Source organism: Sciurus carolinensis, chromosome 4 (assembly GCF_902686445.1).
Source record: "Sciurus carolinensis chromosome 4, mSciCar1.2, whole genome shotgun sequence".
In the NCBI taxonomy this organism is placed as follows: Eukaryota; Metazoa; Chordata; class Mammalia; order Rodentia; family Sciuridae; genus Sciurus; species Sciurus carolinensis.
In genome coordinates this window covers 15003221-15019480 of record NC_062216.1, presented here as the reverse complement: position 1 = coordinate 15019480, position 16260 = coordinate 15003221, and the positions used below count along the sequence as shown (strand labels likewise).

General features: G+C 57.4%; 1 protein-coding gene across 4 annotated transcripts in view; it reads left to right on the top strand.

Moving 5' to 3' along the window:
* Bmp1 (bone morphogenetic protein 1) overlaps positions 1-14148 on the top strand; it is a 41431-nt gene extending 27283 nt beyond the window's left edge. For 2 of the 4 annotated variants that reach the window (XM_047548691.1, XM_047548693.1), the window contains 7 exons: positions 400-560; positions 884-1064; positions 4905-5030; positions 9050-9177; positions 9556-9769; positions 11316-11566; positions 13405-14148. In XM_047548691.1, the coding sequence (XP_047404647.1) occupies positions 400-560; positions 884-1064; positions 4905-5030; positions 9050-9177; positions 9556-9769; positions 11316-11566; positions 13405-13539 (1196 nt within the window). In that variant the 3' untranslated portion in view covers positions 13540-14148. Of the gene's footprint in view, positions 1-399; positions 561-883; positions 1065-2611; positions 2733-4208; positions 4570-4904; positions 5031-9049; positions 9178-9555; positions 9770-11315; positions 11567-13404 lie in introns of those variants that run through there. The other 2 variants (XM_047548692.1, XM_047548694.1) reach the window with 2 other exon arrangements.
* Positions 14149-16260: the final 2112 nt, after the last annotated feature.

The following is a 16260-nucleotide window of genomic DNA, read 5'->3' as shown; positions in this document are numbered from 1 at the left end:
TTTTGGAACCCCCTGGTCTCTGACAGGTGCTGAGTCTCAGTCTCTGGGCACATCCTCAAGGGGCTGGTGACAGCACTCTCTCGGCACCCTGAGCAGCCCCCAGGTGTGCTTCCCAGGTCTGCCCACTGCACTGCTTTCCCGAGCCCCTCCCTGCCTGCCTCCCCGTAGCAGAGGGGATAGAAATGGCCCCAGCAGAGCCCTTGGGCCCCTCTACTCCTTCCTCCAGGCTCACCTCTGGAGACACCCATCCTCCCCTTTCCTCCTTCCCGTCTGTCCCAAGCCCTCGGACTCTGGATTGCACAGACTTCTTTTCCTCCTAACTGCATCCCAGGCCAGCTGTCGGATCCCTCCCTAGAGTGGGGACTCCTGGCCATGATGCCACTTCCTGTGTCCCCCCAGCTGCCTGTGGCGGGTTCCTTACCAAGCTAAACGGCTCCATCACCAGCCCAGGCTGGCCCAAGGAGTACCCTCCCAACAAAAACTGCATCTGGCAGCTGGTGGCCCCTACCCAGTACCGAATCTCCCTGCAGTTCGACTTCTTCGAGACTGAGGGCAATGATGTGAGTGGCTTCTGGGGCCAAGGGGGACAGGAAGGCATGGGGCATGGGAACTCAGCTCAGAGCCCACCTGTGCCCTCTGAAAGAGGTCCAGGCGGAGAGTTTGTGAGAACGCGGAGGAGATTGCTCCCAATTCAGGCAGGTGGGGATGCAGGACATTGTGCTGGAGTCAGGGCCCACTGGGGCATTACAGGGCACCCAGCAGGACCCCGTGGGGGGAGCAGAAAACTACAGGCCGGAGGATCTGCAGGATGGCAGCCTCCCTAGGGCGGTCGTGGTCAGGAGAGATGTCCCAGAGGAGGCAGCTGGAGCTGGGCTCTCCACAGGTGTGCAAATACGACTTTGTGGAGGTCCGCAGTGGGCTCACGGCTGACTCCAAGCTACACGGCAAGTTCTGTGGCTCCGAGAAGCCCGAGGTCATCACCTCCCAGTACAATAACATGCGCGTGGAGTTCAAGTCTGACAACACGGTGTCCAAAAAGGGCTTCAAGGCCCACTTCTTCTCAGGTACCCCCAGATTCCCCACCTCCCAACCCTGCCTCCCCTCCGAGGACAGGGCTCCCTTCCACCTGCCTGTGCACCCCTGTATTCCAGCCCTCCCTGGTGCCCGGCCTACCCCCTGCTCCCCCCACTCACCGCCCACCACCAGGCCAGCTCCTCCAGTGTCTGAGTCCCCAAGGCCATAATGGTGCCAGACCCGAGCAAGTGCAGAATGTCTGCATATAGAAATGGAATGTGGGGACGTTCCAGGTACTCAGGGCCTGCATGCCAAGGCCTGAAAGAGGGCAGGTCCTGGGGACGGGGATCAGTTTGGCTGAGAACACAGGGTAGAGGAGAAAAGAAAGTGTTTGCCTTGGACTCTGGGGCAGATTATCTGGCAGTGGCCCGACTTTCTAATCAGACCCAGCATAAGCTGAACGGGTTATTGCTGGGGCCTTCTGGAAGGGAGTCGCCTCCCTCCATTTAGTCCCAAAGCCTTCCCACTCCCCTCAGCCCTCGGGGGTGGGAGACCCGGTCCCTCAGGATCTCTTGACTGAGCTGCCCCACATAAGGCTTGGCTCAAGTCCCTGGGCCCCCATCTGGGTGGTCCAAATGGTCCTCAGCCCCCACCGCCCCCACCCAGCCTCTCAGAGCTCGACCTCCAGGGGCCCAGGAGGCCTCTTCTCTACTTGACTCCCCCAGCCTTTGGCCCAGGGCTGGGCTGCAAGGCAGCTGGTGTCCTCCAAAGGCAAAAGGGCCATAGCTCAGGCAGTAAAGGGCAGGAATTCTCTGGAATGGAGCATGAGGACAGCAGGAAGCCTGTGGGCTGGCTGGAACAGGTGGTTCTGTGGAGTAGTGGTGAGGAAACCCTCACCCAGCTCTCCTGGTGGGCCGGGCATAGGGTGGGCAGGAAGCCCCAGGCTGTGTCCATGCCACCTCCCTTCTCCCCTCCTCGCCCAGGGTCCTGCATCCTCGAGCCCCCTATGTGGCTGCCCTGCACCCCTGCCTGCCCCACCCGGATGCCATGCACCTGCCTTGTGCACTGGTCCCCTGCTTGGCACTGCCAGCCACCCTGCTCTGCTTTAGTGCTCAGTTGGGCTTCTGCCCCGCAACCCCTGCCCCACTGCTTGCTGAGACCCTCTCCCTGCAAGGCCAACCCCTTCTTTCCCTGGGCCCACCTAGAAGTCCTAGAAGGTGTTTACCAGAGGGCTGAGGGGACATGACACCTGCTCGGGGCTGCTCCGCCCCGGGAACCATTACCTGCTTACTCTTGTCTCTTCCTGCCCTTGTGTTACTCCCATCTTGGAGAGGGCGGGGCCCACGCTTATATCTGACAGGCCTGGAGTCATTGCCCTGCCCCCCAACCTGCATGACCCATGCCCACCCACTCAGCCCTGCATAAGACACAGGGAAGCACGTTGGCATACGCACGCACATGCGCGCGCACACACACACACACACACACACACACACACGCATTGCCCCATGGCACAAGAAACTTGGAGAGGACCCTCACCCATGGGCGTCAAGGTTTAGCCCTCAGGGCCTGGGGCTTCTGACTCTGGCCCCCCCAGGAGGGGGCTCTTTGGACTTTTGGGACACCCATCGAGGAGACCCTAAGCCAAGAAGGAGAAGCAAGAGCCTGAAGACCTTCGGTCTGGCCCCAGCACCTCCAGGGCCTTTGGGCACTGTAGGGTGAGTGCCATCTCCTTGTCGGCCCGCGCCCACCTCCCCTTGCTCCTGTCCCTCCCGCAACTTGTTCCTCAGGTGCCGAGGTGGGGCTGCCCATTCCCCCAGCCTGTGCCAGAGCCCCTGCCCTGGATGTAGAGGTAGCCCTCCCTGGGACCGACTTTCCCTCACTCATTCCTGCAGCTACCACCTCACCCACCCACTCAATCTTCTGGCAAGTATTTATCTTACCCATTCTGTGTGCCAGACGGCTAGCTAGATTAGGGGTGCAAACACGAGCCAGGCGTGGGAAGGCATGGGAAGGACGACCCCACTCAGTGTGGGAGCTGAGCCCCAGCTCCCAGCAGTCTGGCAGCGTCCTCTGTGAACCCCAGGACAGGGCATGGCGTGCCTCTCACCCCACTGCCCACGACCAGCGTACAGGCAGTGTCCTTAGGCCCTCTGGCAGGCTCCTCCTGATGTGCGGAGAAGGAGCCCTTGGGAAGAGACCTGGGGATTTCATCTCCTGGCCCCATATTCCTGCAGGCCCCAACAGGTCTGGCCCGCCTGCCTAAGGGTGGGAGAAGCAGAGTCTCATAAAAGCTGATGCTCAGGCCCTCAGGCTCCTCCTGAGAGACCAAGGACAGGGACCCCGTCACAGACCCCACCTGGCCAGCGGGAGTCTTTCCACCACATCTCTGGAATTCTAGACGTCCTTTGCACCCACACACCTCCCCCGGATGCCCACCTCTGTGCCAGCACACCATTCCCCAAATGACCACGGGCAGACCTGAGAATATGTGGCTGTGGCATACACATGCCCAACACCATGAGCGCGTTCGTGTCGGGGGTCTCCTAGCACGCGAGCAGTGCCGCGTGAGTGGGCTGCTGGGGAGCAGGTATATGTGCCTTTGCATCCTTGTGTGGTGCCCCACAGCCTGTGTGCGGGTGTGCCCGTCTCCGGTGTGTGTCTGCCCGGGCGTGGTGTGTTGCAGGTGTGGGTCTGTGTTGGTGGTGTGGACCGCATGCATGTCTGTGCTGCCGTGTCTGGACATCAGCACGTCTGCGTGGGCAGCATGTGTGCGGCTGTGCGTGAGTGTGTCTGCGTCTGACGCGCTCTGTCCATGCCCTTGTGGGAGCGGGAGCGCGAGCGCGGCCTCCCAGCCCCCTCCCTGCACACACCGTTCCTGAGCCAGCGTCCCCGTTTCTCGCCTTCCCGGGGTGCACGCCTTGTGCATGCCTCAGGTCATGCTGTCCCTCCAGGCCTTCTCCCTGCCACAGGCTCCGCCCCTGTCGCTGTGCCTCTGCCCACCTGCTGACCCAGCCCTCATTGGCCTGGCTGCGATGACATGGCCATCCCGCATGTGTCCGCCGCCCTCCGCCCCGCCTCGCCCTGCCTAGCTGCCTCAAGGCCCGGGTCTGGTTTTCACTGCTTTCCCTCCCTGGTCCCTGCCCTCCACCCCCACCCCTCGGTCCCTTTTCTCCTTCTCTCTGTCGTTTCAGAAAAGAGGCCACCTCTGCAGCCCCCTCGGGGACGCCCCCACCAGCTCAAATACCGAGTGCAGAAAAGAAACCGGACCCCCCAGTGAGGCCTCCCAGGCCTCCCAGACCCTTCGTTACTCAGGAAGCTCACCTCGGACAGACGGAGTGGGCTGGGGGCTTCGGAGCCCACCCACCCCCTGCCTCTGCTCTGCCATTCCGGCCACCTCCTCTGGCTGGACAGAACTGGTGCTCTCCTCTCCTCCCCTGTCCCCCTCAGCCGACAGGGGAAACTTCCCTGCCCCCCTCCCATTTTGATGGTGTCTGTGACATTCCTGTTGTGAAGTAAAAGAGGGACCCCTGCGTCCTGCTCCTTTCTCTTGCAGTCTGCTTGTCCGTGTGTCTGTTTTTCCACTTGTCCGTCTGTCCAGTAAGCAGGTAATGGTAGAAGTCCCGATGCTGGTCAGCTCCAGACCCCCGGCCCTCCCTCCACCCCACTTCCACCTTCTTTCCCCACAGCTGGGCCCCGCTCAGCTGTCTCCGCTTGATGCAGTGCCCAGGACCCTGTCATCGCCTTGGCCTCCCCCTCCCACCAGCCCGCTGCCTGTCACTGGCTCTCTCGCTCTCCTGGTGGGGGGAAGCCCAGCCAGGCCTCCTGCTTCCCCTGGGGCCACCAGACCTCAGCCTCATACAGACCAGGCTGCCCTTATTTACCCCTAGACAAGGACGAGTGCTCCAAGGACAATGGCGGCTGCCAGCAAGACTGTGTCAACACATTCGGCAGCTACGAGTGCCAGTGTCGCAGTGGCTTCGTTCTCCATGACAACAAGCATGACTGCAAAGAAGGTAAGGGCTGCTGGAGACCACACTGTCAGCTGGGGTGACTAGAGCCACCGGGCATCCCAAAACACCCTGGGGCGTCAGACAGGTAGGTCTCCGCACTAGGGGTGGAAACCAGCAGTGTCACCTCCACTGACCTTGGTTGAGACTCATGGAGCAAGTGCCCACTGAGGTCACCTCACTTCACCTCCCACCTTCCCTTCCCAGGGTATTCAAACTGTGCACTGGTGGTCTCTCATTGTCTGAGTCAGGAGAGGCGCTCACAGCTGCCCGAGGCTGTTTTCAGGCTCTTCCTGAAGCCTAAGTGCAAATCTTTCTCTTTGTAAAGACCTCCTACCAGCACACAGGCCCGGCACACAGAGGAGAGCGGGTAAGAGCACGGACTCTGGAGCCAGGTTGCCCAGCCCCATTCTGCCACTTAGCAAGCTGAGCCACGACCTACCACCTCTGCGCCTCCTCTGCTCCTGTGTGAAATGTAGATCATAATCATCCCTACCTTAGAGGGCCACTGGGGAGCCCTGGAGTGCCCTGAACAGGCACAGTTGTGTGTTTCCATGATCAGTTACATTTCTGACCCCTGGAGATAACAGAACAGGGCTGCTGTCTCCCTGTGAAGTTCTGCATGTGCGTGTCGAATATCCCTAATCTGAAAATTCAAAGTGCTCCCCAACTGGAAACTTTCCAAGCATCCCCATGATGCCACAAGTGGAAAATTCCACACCTGACTTCATGAGATTGGTCACAGTCAAAACACAGGCACGTGAAAAATAGTGCATAAAATTACCTTCGGGCTACATATATAAGGTGTACGTGAAATGTGAATGAATTTCCTATTTAGACCTCAGGCCCATCCCCAAGATATCTCCTCACCTATGTGCAAATATTCTAATATCAGAAACATTTCTGCCCAAGCATTTTAAATAAGGGATACTTAATCTGTGCTTACCAACAGCTCTCATGTCACGGTGGTACATACCTATAATCCCAGTGACTTGGGAGACTGAGGCAGAGAATTGCAAGTTTGAGGCCAGCCTCAGCAACTTAGCAAGACTTCAGCAACTTAGTGAAAACCTGTCTCAAAATTAAAAAGAACCAGACTGGGGATGTTATTTAGTGGTAAAGCAACCCTGGGTTTAATCCCCAGTACAAAAAACCAAAAACCCAGCTGTCATGCCATCACCCATATCATCCAATACCTATTTGGACACAATATACATGGTCTACTCTAGGTCATTAATTCCATGTCCTCTGTCTACTGAGCAGTATAATTCCAACAGCACAACACAGACCCATCTGTACCACTGTATGACTTGGGGTGAGTCACTTAAACCTCTCTGAGCTCCAGTTCCTCACCCATGAAATGATAAAGAATGGCACCTACTTTGTAAGGTACTGAGAATTACAGACATTGCTCTGAGCACTGAGCACAGTGCCTGGCAAATGACTCTTCACCATGATTAAGTGGACAACCCAGTTGACGGCAGTGGTGCGTACTTGTAACCCCAGCAGTTCAGGAGGCTAAGGCAGGAAGATCACAAGTTCAAAGCCAGCCTCAGCAACTTCATGAGGCACTAAGTAACTTAGTGAGACCCTGTCTCAAAATAAAAAATAAAAATGAAAGAGATGGGGATGTGACTCTGTGGTTAATTGTCCCTGGGTTCAATCCCTAGTACAGAAAAAGAAAGAAAAAAAAAAAAAGTGGAACCCAGGTGGAAATAAAAAAGCTGCTAAGCAGAATAAACAGAACCAAAGCACCCCACAGTGCACAGGAGTTAAGAGCTTTCCACGTGTGGAGCTCCTGGTCCTTGGAGCACTCACATCTTTTAGCTCAAGGGGGCCTTATCTGATCTTGTCTAAACTGTATTCTGGCTCTGTAGCCTCCATGGAAAAGAGGGTTTTGATAAAGAACAGCATCAACCAGAGAGCCAGGAGAAGATGTTCCCCTTCTGGGAAGATGGCCTGTTCATCTGCTTGTCTGATTCACTTGAGAAGCACCCAGGGTCCCTCACTCAGGTGCAGAATAATGACAGATCAGTCCATATCCCCTGGCCCATGAAACACCCGGCACTGCAGTTCTGCCGGGCATTGGAGAAAGGAGTCCCCGCGCTCCTGAGCAGACCAAAGCCTAGCTGAGGAGAGACACCAGTGTGCGAGGGCAGCAGCAGGGAAGCTGGTGTGGAAGTGGGGCAGGCAGAGTGGCCACGGAAGCTGCAGATGAGCGATGAGGACAGCCCTCAACTCAGCAGAGGGAAGGCAGGAGCTCAAGCTGCTTGTACCAGGGACTTGGAAGGGCCCTGATGGGATGTGTTCTAGGAGCCTCTGATTCAAGACCAAATCTGCCCCTTTTTCCTCCCAATCCTACTGCATACTGTCTGCCCACTTGCCCTCAGAGGGACCTGCCAGAGTGCATGACCATGAATAGTGATCATCCGCTTTTCAGTATGCACTTGGGAGGCCATGCTTTTCAGAGGCAGAAGTCAGACTGCTGTGGACGAAGGAGGCATAAGTAGTGAGAATGTGGTAGCCAGTTCTCCAGAAGGTTAGCTGGGAAGAAGAGGAGCAACGAGGGGTCATTTCTGGGGGTACAGAGGAGAGTTCTACAGGGTGTACTGAGGTCCATGGGCTACAGAACTGGGAGAGACCCTGAGTGTGTCCTTTTGGTGGGAGGGTTCCTGGTGTGGGCAGCAATAAACTTTAACCCCCAGAAAGATGATCTATGCTGACAGGGAGAAAGGACAACTTCTCTGAGGCCACAGGGCGGGAGGGAAGCAGGGCAGGTTTGTGTTTGAGGGCCCTGGTATCCTCAGGAAGCAGGAGAAGGGATGGTCTGCAGCTTGGATGGGGAGCAGTTCAGATGGGGGCTCAAGGAAAGAACTAAAGGTTTCAGACAATTGCTGAAGACGAGAGATGGAGCAGGCAAAGGACAAGACCAAAGAGGATGTAGTGTCTAGGGGGCCAGTGAGGTCAGAGATCACAGATGGAGTGTTCTAAGATGGAAGAGCAGCGCTCAGGGAAGCCAGCGTGGATGGGCTGTTTGGTGATTAGCCATGTAGTACAGCTGGAGGGGGAGGTCAAGTCAGCCTTGAAGGAAAAACCCTTCAGGTTTGTGGGGGCCAAACTTGTGAATTTGGCCACCCTCAGGTTGAGACCTGCAATGATCCTGCCTGTCTTGAACGCATTCAGACTTTCTCATCATTGGTTTTGAAGCAACGCAACGTTAATGACTTTATATAGCATTTACACTGTTAGGTATTATATAAGTAATCCAGAAACAAGTTTAAGTGCACAGGAGGATGTGCATAGGTTCTATGCAAATACTAGGCCATTTTATATAAGGACTTGAGCGTCTGTGGATTTCGGTATCTATGGGGAATCCTGGAATGAATCCCCTGAGTGTACTGAGGGACATCTCTACTAGGAGAAAACAGAAAGGGCAAGACCAGGGAGGTCTCTCTAAAGTAGCATAACCACTGTTGGCAAAGCCAGGGCCTGAACACATTGGAGAAATAGGAGCAGCCACAGAAGGTGAGTTGCTGGTGGCAAAGCCCAGGGTGAGGCTGTGAGGAAGGGAGATGGGAACCCATGGAACGGAGGTCAAGGGACAGAACCTGTGTTGGTGGACCAGCCACCTGCTGGTGGACGTCACCTAGGAAGGTAGCAGGAGGGGGTGCAGAGGAAAGCTGAGTTAGGTGCCAGGGTCTCCTGTGGCCCGCGGATGGCAGTATCAGGAGGCACAAGGGCTCATGGCCCAGAGCTGGGAGAGTGTGATACATTAGGGTGTCAGGATTCCCTGGCAGAGGTGGTATGGCCAGATGGCCATAGAGGCTCACCTAAGGCCTCTGTAGGCGCCAAGTAGTTAGACTTGCCCCAGGCACGGGTAACGGAACAAGAAAGACACGATGGGCATCTTCAGTTCATTTTGTAAGCAGGAGAGACAAGAGACAGAAGAAAGGAAGGGCTTTCCTCATAGGAGGCATCAGAACATGGGACGCCTCAGAGTCCCTCCATCACTCATATATCCACAGCTGGCTGTGACCACAAGGTAACATCCACCAGCGGCACCATCACCAGTCCCAACTGGCCAGACAAATATCCCAGCAAGAAGGAGTGCACCTGGGCTATCTCCAGCACCCCAGGGCACCGGGTCAAGCTGGTAAGGCCCCTGCTCCCCCCATGCATGAGTGCCCCACCCTCCATGCCAGGTAACTCTGCTTGCTTCTGTCACCTCCGAAGTGCTATTGTGTCAGAAGTGCTGGCTGCAGACAGGGTGGCCTGACTGAGCTCATGGCCTGTCATCCCTGCAAAGACAAACCGGCCTGTACACAGGCCCCCTTTCCCAGTGTACACTGGAGGTGTTCCTGCATTACCCCATTCCTGGCCTTCCCTCAGCAGAATCCCCCCCCAGCTTGTGGCCACTCCGGTGGGTGTGCAGGAGCTGGGGTCCAGAGGCCCAGGTTTGAAGCAACCCATTCCCTGCCTCAGCTGCCCCTGGTCACTTCCTTAATCTCCACTCCTGCCTCATGTTCCCCAGACCTTCTTGGAGATGGATATTGAGTCTCAGCCTGAGTGTGCTTATGACCACCTGGAGGTGTTCGATGGACGTGACGCCAAAGCCCCTGTTCTTGGCCGTTTCTGCGGCAGCAAGAAGCCTGAGCCCGTCCTGGCCACAGGCAGCCGGATGTTCCTGCGCTTCTACTCCGACAACTCAGTCCAGAGGAAGGGCTTCCAGGCATCCCACTCCACAGGTGAAGCCCACCTCGGGCCAGCACTGCCCTCTGCTGCCCCCAGTGCTGTAGGCACGACTGTCCCTGCACTCCAAGCCAGGCCCTGGCAGGGGTGGCCTTTAGAGGGCTGATGAAGACACAGACAGACAGAGCCCTGTGCCCCTGAGAGGCAAGACAGCGCGTTCCAAGAACGGGCCCGAAGAGTCGAGTGAGCACTAACGGTGGGGAGAGGAGCTCACGTAGGGGTTAGGAAGGTCAGAAAACAGCAGTGACAACATCTGGGGAGGGGGAGGTTGGGAATCCGGGGATAAGGAGGGACTCCCAGAGTCCCCCCTGGTGGCACATGTGGCAGTACATCGAACCCCCCCCCCTCCAGCCCCCAAATGCACCTGTTCGCTCACTGTGTGGCTATTTGTGAGCATATAACGTGGGTGTGGCAGCATGCTAAGCAAGTAGCAAAAATGGCCTTGGCCCTTGAGGGGCCCACCCTGCTTTCACCTGCTAATGTGACTCCCTTTGACTAAGCCGTCCCTGCTTGGAAGGACTGGGGCTCATGGCAGTGAATCAGACATGAGACCTTTACCTTCCTGAACCTGGTGCCCAGGAGCCTGCGAAGTCAGGTCAGAGATTACAGCCTGAGACACATCACAGTAAGGGCACAACCATAGCTGGGGGAGTCACTCTGGACAGGGGCAGGAGCCCCCGTGCAGCTCAGGGCATACACAGATGGCAGCAAGTCATTTAGCTGGGCTGGAGCAATGGGCGTGTGAGGACAGCAGTGGAATGGAAACCGTGAGGCTGAAGAGAGGCTGGAACCCATCCTGGGAGCCAGGAGTGTGGACCAGGGTGTCAGCTGCCAGCTCTGTAGCCTCTCAAGCCACCTATCAGGGAGTCCCCAGAACTGAGGGGTCCATCCTCTTTTCCTTCCCGTTAGCTCCACCCTGACCCCAGCCCCACCTAGCCTTTTCCCCACCTCCTTCAGGGGACATGAGCACCCGGGCACAGGAGAGAGGCCAGAGGGCATCGGGCAGAAGGTGGCTGCCAGTGACCCTGCCCTGCATGTTCCCGTTTGCCCTTCCCAGCACAGGGTCATAAACCAGAGGCCAGAACTCCATCTGGCCCACAGACCTCGGTATTTGGCCCACACATTGTTTTTTGAAACTTTGAGCCAGCACTTAAAAATCGGGAGTTTTCATCTAAAACCCAGAGCTTCTCTCCTAAGAATGGAAGCTCTGGTGACAGTGAGCCACATTCTTCCATGACAGCTCTCAGCTGGCCAAATTAACAGTGTCCTTTTGAGGCCAAGTGTGCCTTCCCCTTGCAATCCATGCTGCCTGTCACCCGAGCCTCACCCCAGAGCACCCCAGCTCCTCAGTAGGCACCTAGCCAGAGGTGGTACAGCAGGACCCTTGCTCGGCCAAGTCCTGAGCCAGGTACCGCCCGCCACTGACCACACGGCCTCCCTCCCCTGCTTCTTTTCTGCCATGAGGGTTCAGCCTGATGTGGTGCAGTGCCCAGCACCCGGCGGTACTCAGGGGGTGGTGGCCAATTTTGTCATCCCCTACAGAGTGCGGGGGCCAGGTTCGGGCAGATGTGAAGACCAAGGATCTTTACTCCCATGCCCAGTTTGGTGACAACAACTACCCGGGCGGGGTGGACTGTGAGTGGGTCATCGTGGCCGAGGAGGGCTATGGCGTGGAGCTCGTGTTCCGGACCTTCGAAGTGGAGGAAGAGACGGACTGTGGCTACGACTACATGGAGCTCTTTGATGGCTACGACAGCACGGCCCCCAGACTGGGGCGCTACTGTGGCTCAGGGGTGAGTGCCCTTTTGGCCCTGTGGCCCTGTTACCCTCCACCCTTCTCACCCCAATCCTGAGACTCAGTGCCAATACAGGACATGCCTCTGGAGGCCTGGGGTGCTAGGCTGAGTGGCAGCAAATTCCTGACCATCTGTAGACAGTTGGAGGTGCTCACCCACCTGTTGGAGGCCACCCCACCTGGGCCATCCCCACCCAGGAAACCAAGTCCTCTATGGACAACTCAGAGGTCCTTGCAGCCTCCAGGCCAGGCCTCCTGATCTAGGCCTATAGGGTCATTTCATCTAAGGGGATAGTTTCTCCTGTCCTTCTTAGCCCCTTGCCTCTGTCCCAAAGCAGATTGCCAGGACCTGGAGTAGGGGGCAGATGGTACAGCCAGAGGCAGGGATGGGGGGCCCGAGCTGTGGTGCTCTCACCGGTCCTGGCTGAATCACAGAAACACTCTAGTCTCTTCTTCCTCTGCCAGTTTCTCCCCTTAGTGAGAGGGCCGCTGTCTCGAGCCAGGCAGGCCCTGGGCACTGCTCGCTCCCGAGACACACTTACAAGAGGCAGCAGCAAAGTCAACTTGACAGGCTTCTAACCAAGGCCATGTGCTAGCCCACGGGCGGATGTTTTCCTCCCAGTAAGAGCTAACGGCTCTCTCTTGCTTGCTCTGGCGCTCTCTCTCTCTCTCTCTCTCTCTCTCTCTCTCTCTCTCTCTCTCTCTCTCTCTCTCTCTCTCGTCTTTTTAAATTCCTTCTATCTCCAGAGAAAGCTGCCATCCTTCCCTATCTCTGTCACACAAACACACGCGTGTGCCTTCTCACACACGCTCACACGCACACTCAGACATGCTCCCTGCCCCGCCTCGTGGTCATACTCGAGGGCAGCCCAGGTACCCCAGGAAGGGTTAAACCTCAGGAGCAGCAGCAGCTCCTGGGTCCAGCATGTCGGAGTCTCCCCTTAGGAGCAGAGCTCTATTCTCATGTGGCCAGTTGTACTGGGCCAAGGTGGGACAGCAGAGGGAAGCAGTGTCCAGCCCCCGACTGCCCATTCAGCTGCTCTGGCATCCCAGGGCTAACTTGGCATGCCCCCTTTCTGCTTGGCCCCTTCCTCTTCTGAGTCACACATCAAATGGAGTGTCTCCAAGGGGCATCTTTCAGAGATCTCTCCCAGGGTGGGGCTCAGGGACAGGTTCTGGGAAGGAACCCACGCAGGGCTTTGTGGCCCAGTACTGGAAATATGCCCAGAGTGCTCAGGAATTATTTCTCCAATGCCTGGAGGGGCAGAGTATTGCTGTGGGCTGTGGAGCCACCTGGGAAGGGTGTCACCTGGCACAGACCACTGCCAGACCAGGCATGACAGAATCCAGGTCTGGGAGAGACCGCGCCTGTCCCTGCTGCTTCCTCTGTGTCCTCACAGCACAGAAGTGCTGCTCCACCTTCTCCAAGAGTCCACTGGGACAGCAAGAAGGTGGCCCCCACTGCTGCCTCTCACCTCTGCACGTTTTCACATTCCTCCTCTTGCTTGGCCGTCCCCTGCAGCACATCTGCTGGGAGACCTTAGAGCTTTTGCTCCCACGTGCAGTTGAGGGCTTGAGGCCCAGAGAGGAGGGGTGGCTTGCCCAGGACTGCACCACTAACTAGTTAGTAGCAGAACTGGGTTTAAAATGGAAGCAGCCTCTGAACATAAGACATGCTCCGCTCTCCAGGTGTCCCATTAATCCACCAATAGCATGACACGGTTTCAGGGACCAGGGGAATTGGTGACAGTCGGGGGCCTCAGGGAAGGAAGAGAGCAGCCCCTGTCCTCCTTCCTCCTCCTCCTCATGCTCCACGTCTGTCCCTTTCTCCACCAGCCTCCTGAGGAGGTGTATTCAGCCGGAGATTCTGTCCTGGTGAAATTCCATTCAGACGACACCATCACCAAGAAAGGCTTCCACCTGCGGTACACCAGCACCAAGTTCCAGGACACACTCCACAGCAGAAAGTGACCCCCGCCCTTGCACGGGCAGGGATGGCAGTCCTGCTTCCCTGGGTCACCTGGACTGGACAGTGGGGGTGGTGGGCACAGGTGACACCCCATGCCTCACCCTCAGGCACCAGGATCTGCAGAGCCAACGGGCCAGGTGAGGCTGTCCTCTGGAGGAGGGGGACTTGGACTGCTTTGTAAGCCACTTCCCCACCGTGCCCTGCCAGAGCGAGGGGCCAGGGCCAGGGACCCAGAGCTTCCACCAAGACACTTGAAGTGACCATTCCTCCCTGGGACCCCTGCCTGGTGGCAAGAGGGCCTGTCAGCAGAACACTGCCACTTCCTGCCATCTCCACGTGCTGTATTATGCATAGCGGGTGGCCCGTGATCTCCATTGTAATGTACCTTTTCCACTCCTCTCCAGCCTTGATCTGGTTTTATTTTGACCCCCACTTCCTCGTTTCCTGGGGCACAAGTGTCCGTGCATGTCCCCTAGGAGCCACAGTGGGGCGGTGGAGAGGAGAGTGTGGAGAAAAGGCAGGGCTTCTCAGGCCCGCTGGCTGGTCGGCCACACCGGGCACCCCAGCCAATAAACTGAAAGTGTTACAGCCAATATCCTGTGCCAGATGCTGTCTGGGACATGGGGGCGGTGGTGTCTCCTTCCAGATGTGCAGGCTTGCTGGGTGTCCGAGGCTGGCTTGTGGCCAGACATCTGGCTTTGCTGGCTTTCCTTCCCTCCTGTGAGGTGAGATTTCACACTTGGGCACGGGAGCGCGCGTACACGCATGCCTGTAACTGCAGTCTGCAGGCACACTGCACACACACATTGTTCCCGGCCCTCCCACACAACAGGAGGGTAGAACATTCTATAAAGAGGCTGTCTGGGTGGAGGGAGGAGGTATGTAGAAGGGTTTGGGTTGTGTCCGTCCATCTGGCTTTCCTTTCTCGGCTGGAGCATGAGGGGCTGTGAGGGCGTCTGACCAGGGGAGCTCGCTGGGAGCCAGGAAGCCTGTATCTGCTGGGGTGGGGCCAGCTCAGCCCCAGTGCCTGCCTTCCTGTGAGCTGCCCCCCAGGTCTCCCCTGTGGAGACACTTGCTAGGCAGCCACTGAGCAAACACTCTCCCCAGGAGACCCAAGGCTGCAGACTCCATCCAGCCCCTCCTTCCTGCTGCTGTCCCCTCTCTCCAACCAGCTCTAAGACCCAGACCGTGCCTCCCAGAGGCCAGAAGAGATCTCACAGCCCTGCTCCCTCCCTTCCAAGGAGGCTGTCCTCCCCGTTCTCTCCCTTATCTCACAGGGAAATAAACAGAAAGAGGACAGAGAGGCTGCCCTCCTGCCTGGGCTGGCCACCTCTAGATTCTGGAGCGTCGGAGAGTCCGTCTAGGTCTCAGGCTCCCAGAGAGCCTTCAGTGGACCATGAGTCTCTTACTGCCCTGAAGCTCCTCCCTATCACAGGGGCAGATGCTGTGCCATATCTGTCTGGACTCCAGGGACCCACCCGCAGGGAGCACAATGGGAGACCCCTTACTGGCCCATTAAGCAGAAAGCAGTCGTGGGGAAAAGGTGCATCTTCCAGGAAGCCGGCCTACTGTCCCCGCCAGGCTGCAACCCTCTCCTCCAGGCCGGGCCACAGGGGGGTCTTGCAGCCCTGCAAAGGGAGAGGAGAGGCCCAGAAGAGCACTGCTTATTGCAGCAGCAGCGAAGTCACAGCAATGACGTCATGGTCACCGTTTCTTGCTCCCTTCTCTGATAGGGATGCTCAGGACAGCCTGGAGGACCATGAGCAGAATAGAAGGCCAGCGGTGGGAGCCTCCTGGCTGGGCCACCCAGACGCTGCCCACCAACCTGGCACTGGCTTCTTAGCAGAACTATCGTCAGTGGCCACAGCCCCCACACCAGCTCTCCCTCCAGGTGCTTCCAAAGCACCAAGGACCACAGTCCCTCTCAACAGCCATGTGCCCAAAGGAGCCAAGATCATAGACCGTGCTGATAGAGGGACAGTCTACAGAGATGTACACGGCCCCTCAGCCTAATCAAGAGTCCTTATGAACCCACATAACCTCACCACGCCTATGTCCCAAGACTCCATCACCCATGCAGACTCAGACTTCTCAGGGTTGAGCCTCCTGGCCTCCACTGGGCCCACTTTTAGAGGAGTCAGTGGGCTACAGCACCCCAGGTCTAGGCTGGGCCCAGTGGAGGAGGTTCAGTGCCAATAGTAAAAGGTGCGAAGCATCCAGGAGACCCATACCAAATAGCAGCTCTGCAGGAGGCTTCTGTAGAGGCCCAGAACTGCAGCATGGGCTCCCAGACCATCCCAAGACCATCTCCAAATCTTGAAGGCCACTGAGCAGGTCCTTAAGGCAGTCTAAGGTCCTCTGTCATAGTCAGCCAAGAAGCAGGGGGACAGGTCTATCTAGATGGTCAAACGTTCGCCCCAAATGCTTGTAATCAGGGAGCAGGCAGCCAAAGCAAGGATGAGGGGCAGGCTTTGATGGGAGAGGAGGAGAGGAGGGCAGGGAGGAAGAGGATGTAGAGCAGAGCTCTCCTCGGGTGTTGGAAGCCATCCAGGAGGCTGCAGGCCATGGAAACATTTCAGAACTTAGGAAAGCATAGTGTTCTCCAGCGTAGGCTACCCTCACCTCTGGCTGCCTCAGGGCTCTGGACTAAACCAGCTGCAGTGCAGCTCAGGAGAGCCATGGTTAAGGAGACAGTGACTCCTCCATCCATTTCCCAGCCCCTG